General features: G+C 44.7%; 1 protein-coding gene across 1 annotated transcript; it reads right to left on the reverse strand.

The window, feature by feature from the left end:
- Window positions 1–3382: 3382 nt before the first annotated feature.
- LOC311229131 (uncharacterized protein) lies at window positions 3383–8444 on the reverse strand. The gene is made up of 4 exons (XM_084315154.1): window positions 8350–8444; window positions 5455–5500; window positions 4727–5325; window positions 3383–4457 (listed from the first exon to the last, which is right to left on the reverse strand). The coding sequence occupies exons 1-4, from the start codon at window positions 8373–8375 to the stop codon at window positions 4340–4342; spliced, it is 789 nt and encodes a 262-aa protein (XP_084171280.1). The 5' UTR covers window positions 8376–8444; the 3' UTR covers window positions 3383–4339.
- Between the last annotated feature and the right edge of the window lie 743 nt (window positions 8445–9187).

Below are 9187 nucleotides of genomic sequence, written 5' to 3' on the forward strand. Positions count from 1 at the left end.
AAGTTCAGTAATCAGACCATGTTTCCTTGCCATTTTTTCCTTTTTTCAGACAAATCTTAAAGGCTCATTCAGTGATCCAAAAGTAATCAAATGGGTAGCCCCCACCGCCTAGAATAAGAAATAATAATGGAGACATGTTTCCATTCTCCATTTGATTGAATGAGCTCTTGATACAAGGACTAGCACTAAACAATAAGTAAATAAGAGGTTGTTTTTTATTGTATTTTCTGTATTTTGTGGCTGGAAAGGCGTGTTTATGTTGGTATTGGTTGCAAACACAAGTAAAACAGATCTATATTCCATTTTACAATGGGTTAAGAAAGTTCCCAACATCGGAATTTCCTTGTTTACTACAGATTAAACTCTTCAAGAATGTATGTGAATATACCCTACATTGATAGGATATTAAAAAAAAATTATGGTTTGGGGCTTTAAAGCACAGTGTGGTTTCTCAATTCTCTGCATGTGTAGACACCTGAATATGTCTGACAATAATTCAATGTGTCTAACGCTAATTCCTTGCATTCCCTGTTTTCGCGAGGACGTTGTGTAACCGGCTGACCGTTCTTGATCCTCCCTACCCTAACATTGACACTTAACTTGCTACCTCTCTTGATGGGTCCCTATCCTAACATTGACACTTCACAGTGGGACAGGATACAGGTGCCGCCAGGGGGAGCTGGTGACGACGTTGGGCAGGGAGATACAGGTGAAATAGGATGGGCTCAGAGGCGGCGCCGACGGGAGGCACTTCCTCTTCAGCGTTTTCCACAGAGGGGAGAGGACGCACGGAGCTGTAGCTCCGGAGATCAAGCACGCAAGATATAAACCCTGTTACGAAGCGGGTTAGTAATGAGTATGCGATAGCTTAGCTTTTAGTTAATGCGGAAGAGACATTGTGAACGTAGAAGCAGTCGAGCGACTGCCTAAGAGTGTGGTGGATATTGCCCACATTGCGTTTTAGTAAGTATATGCGTCATGACAGGGGGTTCACCACGACCCACAGCTTAGCTTTGTTTAGGCTAGCACCACAGTTTAGCTCGTGTGTCGCCCCTTCAGCCCAGCAGCGGACGTCACTACACTGCACACTCCTCCAGCCCCTCCGAGCCGTTGTCCCAGCAGTCACCTGCCCGGCTGCCTGCTATCACGAGACCTCCAGACGGCCATCTCACCACACGGACGGTTGGTGGTGAGAGCGGGCCTGCCATTTGGATAAGTACAGCAGGCGCTCCGAGTGCTGAAGTTTTATCGATAGACATTCGCCACTGGGCGGCGCAGGCTCTCTAAGGGCGAAGAGAAAACAGTGCTTTGAACTGACACTGATAACAGTGTCTAGGGGCGCCCCGACCATTTATTATTTTTGGGAAAAGCCGGCTGTAGATAGGACTTTTATTTGTAACGTGGGCCCACTGTCATTTGGTTGAGTGTAATAATAACGTGTGTTCTTTTACAAAAATCCCATTGAACTCCTTTATCCCTCTCCCTCTTCTTCCCCTCTCTCCCCCACCTACGGAGAAGCGGAGCAGTAGATAACCCTTAAAGGGAAGAGGTTATTACTGTGTCTAGCCCAGTGTGGGAATAACTTGAGTCTGTAGTATAGAGCGAGAGCACTAGGTGCCCAGTGTGGAAATAACTTCCATAGGTGTGTAATAATCTGTAACGTGCATCAGACTTCCAGTAAAGGAGACGTAAATGGGACCACTGTTAATGTGCATTCTGTCTAACCCTTTCCTTTCCGGGTAACGCTCATTACAGTTTAACCCTTTTCCCACCCCCTGCCTATAGTTCATTGTGAAAGGTCTCTACTCATCATTAAGGAAGGGTACTGCTTTGGGGAGCGAATATATCATCCATCTTTACTGCCATCGGGTGTGGGAGGGCCCATGAAGTATTGGGGCAAGTGTGGGTGTGTGGGGAGCTACTGCTGATCGCCCTGGAGGGCAAGAAGGACCAGCGTAACATCCCTAAGTCAGTGAATCCTAGGCCCCATCCGCTCCTGCTGCTCGACCTCCACTTCAACATTCCTGGCCTAAAGTCGGGGACTCAGCTGGACCCAGCTCTGCTGCGTCTTCACTACCAGGTGGCCGTGTACATCCACTCCCATAAAGCAGGGATAATCCACCCTGCTACACATGGATGGAAAGAATTACTTTACTCTTCAGTTCCCTTTCTTTGAGGCAAGGTCTTCAGGGTGGGCGGGGATGTGGGTGGGAATCGGTTGACAGAACGACATTTGACGTCAACTGTGAAATATCTTAACAGTGAATCAACCTCATGACTTAATTTCAGTAAATGCATCAATGATGGCATCTCAGTGGAATCTCTATCTCCTCTTTGCAGTGGGTTTTACAGAGTATTCAGGTTATTAATCAGTAGGATAGGATATGCATCCAAGAATCCTGGAGATATTCAGGAGATTATGAATTAAATGTTGTTTGCTGAATTGTCTGCTGACATATGGTATAAACAGAAAATTAGGAACTTATTGTCTCATAAAGAATAGCTACAGTGCAGAACCTTATGTGAAGTATAATTTAAACAAAAGACAAAGATCCCTATGTGCACATATTTGGTCAGGAACATTACCATTAGCCCTAGAGACTGGCACGTGTAATGCCACTCCAGAGGAGACTTTGTGTGTGAGCTAGGCAAAATTGAGAATGTCAATTTTTTGTTTTACTCTCCTGTCTATGATGATGTAAGGGATACATTTCTTTCTTCTAAAATGTCTTCAATTTATGTTGATTTCTTTGAGCTGGACCAATATGGGAACTTTTTTGTAGCAGACTATTTGCCAATCTTCGGGGAGAAGGCAGAATATTTTGTGTAAGACCGAGATGTACAATATTCTGTACATCTCCCATGAGGGTTGGGAACTTTGTGTGCAAGACACAAACATAAAATAATCAATCAATAAAACCTTACCTATAACCGCCCCACCCACACCCACACACCTTTTGGCAAGGATTCCTATTGGTTGGCTGTAGATTTTCTGTAGCGGCTGGTAGCCCCTCCCATCAGGCTTCACACAGGTGCTACACATCATACATTAACAATTTCCTACACAGGTGCTACACATCATACATTAACCTACCAAGCAAATAGCAACAACAATAAATATATATATAAATGTATGTATGAATGTATGTATGATAATATAAAATGAATGTAGCACTCCCAGGTGTGCACCCTTGGTTGTGCTACTGAAACGGTAAAGGAAATTAATGATGGGGGGGGGGGTCGGGGGTTGACATTCTCAGTACAATAAAAAAAGCGAATGGTAAATGTTTGGGGTGTGTGCGCGCTGCTCGCAGTCACATGTTGTGTGGTGGTGGAATTCCCCTTTAAGACATTTAGACATAAAGTAGCCTAAGCAAAGACAAAGAATTATATCATTTATTATTCAAAGTATCATTTGAATCCATTCTTATTTCTTCCCACACCATCAAGAACCCACAAACTGTCCCCAAACAAGGGAGTTTACAATTTAGTGATGATACTAATATGTCTCATATAACCAAAACTAGACAGGATGACACACAGCACAGCAGGGGAGGGGATCATCCCTATGTTCCCCGGGTCCTATGTTCCCCGGGTTCTATGTTTCCCGCTTTGATTGATTAATAGATTGAACATTTTATAAATTTTTTTAATTTTATTAATGATTAATGTCCGCCTTGTTTCGAACGTTTAAGCTTAGGCCCTCTTTCGAACTGGTTAAGGGTAGAGTTTGGAATCAGGGCTGGTGGTCTAAAATGTTCAATCAATCAATCAATCAAAGCGGGGAACATAGAACCCGGGGAACATAGGACCCGGGGAACATAGACGGTAGCGATAGATAGTCAGACCACCAGCCCTGATTCCAAACTCTAACCTTAACCAACTTCGAAAGAGGGCCTAAGCTTAACCAGTTCAAAACAAGGCGGACATTAATAATTAATAAAATAATAAAAATTAATAAAATTTTCAATCAATCAATCAATCAATCAATCAATCAATCAATCAATCAATCAATCAATCAATCGGGGAACATAGGACCCGGGGAACATAGAACCCGGGGAACATAGGGATGACCCCCACAGCAGCTGCAGACAGTTTGAGTAACCTAAACCAAGACAACTTGGTGTCAAATCAAGGAGTAACATAACATAGCAGGCCACAAGGGGGGGATACATTGACACTTTCTTTTTGCAAATCTCTGAAACATCCAACAAAGAAGTGAAGTTGGACCTGTCTATAGGAGCCTACAGAGCCGGGGACCCGGTTAGAGTTTGCAATGCATGCAATCACATCTTGGCTGCATAGATATATACTGTATATAGAACCCAGACAAGGGTATCTATCTATGCCCCAAATGATAGAAGGTCTCTGACTGAATGGATCCAGGAGACACCACCATGTCCAAAGTGTCTTCAGTCAGTCTAGTCAGAGTCACTGCTGCAGGAGCTGCTGGACGACTGTGGGACAGAGAGACACAATAAACACACATCAGTTCCTTCACCACAGATCACAGTAGACACGACACACCAAGTACCGCAATATGGAAAACATCACAATGTATCTTTTGCAACAATCTGACATGTGCAATTCTGACATAAAGCAATATTTATGTAGTCTCAAAAACATTAATAAACAATTATTCTTAATTTTTCTTTCTTATTTTTAATTTTGGGCAATTGTGATTGATGTTTAACTTCAACTCTTTAACAAATAAGTTGTATCTTACCCCGTGACCATCCTTCCCTTTCTTGTGACAGTGTAGGTGCGTGTGGCCATGCCTGTGCCTGTGTCTGTTTCCATGCCCGTGGCCATGTCCATGACCGTGCCCATGGTCAGGACCGTGCCCGTGGCCATGTCCATGTCCATGTCCGTGCCCATGGTCAGGACCGTGCCCGTGCCCATGGTCAGGACCGTGCCCGTGGCCATGTCCATGTCCATGTCCGTGCCCATGGTCAGGACCGTGCCCGTGCCCATGGTCATGACCGTGCCCGTGCCCATGGTCATGACCGTGCCCGTGCCCATGGTCATGACCGTGCCCGTGCCCATGGTCATGACCGTGCCCATGCCCGTGGTCATGTCCGTGCCCCCCAGACCCTCCACAAGGGTCTGGAGGAGGATAGCATCCACCTGGGACAGGAGGAGGGTGGCATCCACCTTGGCCAGGAGGAGGGTGGCATCCACCTTGGCTAGGAGGAGGGTGGCATCCACCTTGGCCATAGGGCTGAGGAGGGCAGGTTGGGGGTGGGATGGTGCCGGGGGGATAGTGAGGGTACCCTCCTGGCATCGGCTGTTGGGGATAGTTAGGGTGGGAAGGATACTGGTTTCCTATTCAAATAAAGGGAAAGGGAAAGAAAGAAATAATTTATACCTAATACAATGGTTAGCGTATGTGTATGCTGAGTATGTAATGCCTGTCACATGGAGGGGGATTGGAAAGCAGAGCCTGATCATTACCTTGGTTTTGACCCCACATGTCAAACCTTTATCCAAAGTCCAAATCCTGAAATAAAAAAAAGAAAGGGGGGAAAAAGCATACGTTAAAGAGTGTGAAGGCCTCTACCACTTTAATATATGACCAAAATGCCTTTCTTAAAGTGCCACTTGCAGATTAAACCCTATACTCTTCAATTATGGGTAGTTTACATCATTGGTATCTAATTTCATTATTTTTTTCCCCATTTGACGCTGGAAATTGGTCGAGTGCAGAAAGCCATTTCCTTGATCCAAATGGACGCCTTACAAGACGAAAATGGGTTTAATCGTCAGAGAGACTTTGATGGACCTCTACTACTGCATTTTTGGTTGAAACAAAGGTAGTTATAAGGTTTTTAATGTCGTAAAAAAAGAACTACATTTACCACTAGGCAGCCTGTTGTTCAGTACAGCAGCGCTATTGGCTGTCGCCTTATCCCCATCACGGCGGGTCATAGTACCAAGCTAGCTAGCTAACGTTAACGTTAGCATTATGTCTACTGTCGTGAACCATTTTAAATCGGGGCATGTAGAAGAGTAAAATGTGCAGGTCCTCTTCTCAGACCTGTGGGGCAAAGCACTGCACGCATCATGCCGGCTAGCAAGCTAGCTAGCTACACGGCCCGTTGATAGCACGATAGTAGCCCCTTTCGTGACTGATGCACTCGGTGCATCACAGTCACGAAACGGGCTACCACGATAGCTAACTAACGTTACAAGCTCAAACACCTTATAACTACTACTACTGTCGTGTCCATAAATTCCCTGGCAGAATACTTTGTTTGTGAGGACAAACATATACAGGAGTTAGGAGTTTCGAGAATGCCGGCTAGCAAGCTATAGCTACTAACGTTATATACACAATATGTACAACGACACAATGATTTACATTAGTATTTACAAATATGGTAACGTGGTTGTGGCTTTTACAAATAGTGGTTAGCTTTAGAGATAAATGGCTATGATCACGGAGCAATAGTGTTAGGTGAAACAGATACTAGATCCTCGGCTAGTAGTAACAAGAAGGGTCTTTGCTTCCTGCCACTACCTGCGTGTGATTCTCAGCACCCCTCGCTGCCCTGATACCTGGTGTGACATCATCATTAAGACACGTGCACGCTATGAAACATGGATTAAAATATGCACGTGCGTGGTGGTTGTGGTTGGGCGGACAAAATGTTTGATAAAAACGCTAAAACTGGGTCAATTTCGATAATATTTTTCCCCTCTTCATGAAAGTCACCGTTGGCCTAGTCCACATTGTTTATTGAACAAAAATACAACCTGCAAGTGGGCCTTTAAAGGTAGAATCTGTAATGCCATCAAACAGCGGCCTCTAGGCAAAAGAGCCCCACTTGGTATTGCACTTTGTTTACATTTCTTGTTGTCGTCTGATGTGCAGGTTGGAGTTGAGTGGGGATAGGGGATAGGCAGTGGTGCAAAGTACTGCACTTAAAGGCCAACTTGCAGGTTGTATTTTGTACTGTAAAACCAGTCCTGTGGAGTGTGCGGTCCCTTCTTTCCCTTGAAGGTTTTCTCCTTTTAGTTTATATATATATATATATATATATATATATATATATATATATATATATATATATATATATATATATATATATTGTTATTGTTATGTACTAGAGGCCTGGTCACTCCTGTGTCGCCAGGGCAGGCAGGTGAGGGCTGCCAATTAGCCAATTAGTGCTGATTGGTTACCTGCTGGGGAGCTTCAAAGGCAGACCCAGAAACACACATGCACGGTCTGTGCCTAGTGAAAGAGCTGTCAGGTTCTTACAGTCCTTGTCCGTTGGGTTACCAGTACATTAGTTTATAGTTATATTAGTAGTTCCTTGGTTTAGTAGCATTTTTGAGTTAGAGCACAGGGTTTTGGTGTTGATTACACATAGGTTGCGTACCCATGAGCCAGGGTCGTAACAATTGGGCGCTCATCCGGGATCTTTTACCCCTAGAACTTTGTTTGGTGATTTTTTTTTGTGTTGCACGGGGTGTCATCATATTATGGTTTGGGTGGTGTTCGTTACACATGGTGTAACGTGGGGGCTGAGCCATTTTCATCAAACAGGTGAGTATGCCGTATTTGTTTGTAATTTGATGTGACTACTTATGCTGTTAAAATATATCGTTTAGTAGGCACCACATGTAGATAGGGACATTATTTTCTGGTTGTGGGTTAGCGTCCGGTGCACCACGTACTCCTGGGGCGGTCAATGAAATGATTGTATATGATCTTTGACTGGTAGCAGGTGTGGTTGAAGAAAGTTAGGTCTACAGGGCATTAGTTTAAGGGTAGGTAGGTTAGGGCGGCCAGGAAACACAGGTAGTGTGGTAGGGCTTGATTTAGTGTTTCTTAGGGTAGACATGTGGTAGGCCGGGGTTTTCTGCAGTTTAGACGTAGAAGCATATGTGGTCACATCAGGTTAAAAGGCGCACCTGTTTGGAAAATTTTGTTGGATTTATTTTGTTTGTTTAAGTGTTTGGTGAGCATACCTGGTAGCACCTAACACCCTGCGTGTATGACACGTCTATTTAGGGTGGGTGTGTTTTTTTTTTATTTTTTTTTGGTTTGTGCAACCTGGAAAGGTGCGCTCCGTAGAGCTCACATTTCCACCGTGTTCCATTCTGGTTGTTATTGTTGGCAATTAGCATTATTCATGGTTCTTCAGTGGTTCTTCGTTGTTCTTCAGTGGTTCGTTAGTGGTTCTTTGTGTCTGTGAGGTTGGGTGTGTAGCTTGGGGTGTCTAGTTCAGTGACAATGGCTTCCATCAGGGACTTTGTTGATCGCCCGTCTCATGACTTATTAGACAAATTTTCCAAAGAACAACTGCTCGAGCTTGCTGTGCACTACAAGGTCGAGCTTACTCCCAGTGAGAAACGTTTGAAACCATCTGCCTTGGGTGCTTTGCGGGTTTTGCTCATTAGGGAACAGGTGCTTGAGGAGAGGGTGGAGGAGCCTCCATCGTCTGGCGCGTCTCCGCTATTACCTGGTGTAGAGGGTGAGTGGAGGATTAGGGAGTTGGAGTTTAAGGAAAGGCAGCTAGAGCGAGAGCGTGAGGAGAGGAGAGAGGAGCGTGAGCTTAAGGAGAGAGAGAGTAAAGAGGAGCGTGAGCTTAAGGAGAGAGAGAGGAAAGAGGAGCGTGAGCATGATGAATTGAAAATGGGGGACCCTGGTGGAAACAAGACGAAAGTCTTTCTCTGGTCTGCATCCCCTTAACAATTGTATGTATTGAGATGTACTGTACTGTACCCATTCTGCAATCTGTTAATACACTTTTCAATCAATCAATCAATGAGCGTGGGTTTAAGGAGAAACAACTGTTGCTGGAGCACGAGCGTGCACAGAAGGAGCTTGAATATAAGTATGCTGCCTTGCAGGCGGGTGCTCTGCATCCAGAGTCACGTTCCGGGTTTGATGTAGGCAGGAATATTAGGATGGTGCCACCATTTTTTGAGAAAGACGTGGAAAGATATTTTCCACTTTTCGAACGGGTGGCAACCACATTGAAGTGGCCTGATACCGCCTGGACACTGCTGCTACAATGTGTTTTGGTTGGTAGGGCACAAGAAGCCTACACTGCTCTGTCCCTTGAACAAAGCGCTGATTATGAACTTGTTAAAGCTTCCATATTGAGGGCTTATGAGTTGGTCCCCGAGGCCTATCGTCAGCGTTTTAGAGGTTATCGTAGGCAGGAGGGGCAGT

Source organism: Notolepis coatsorum (genome assembly GCF_963971535.1).
Source record: "Notolepis coatsorum genome assembly, chromosome: 5".
In the NCBI taxonomy this organism is placed as follows: Eukaryota; Metazoa; Chordata; class Actinopteri; order Aulopiformes; family Paralepididae; genus Notolepis; species Notolepis coatsorum.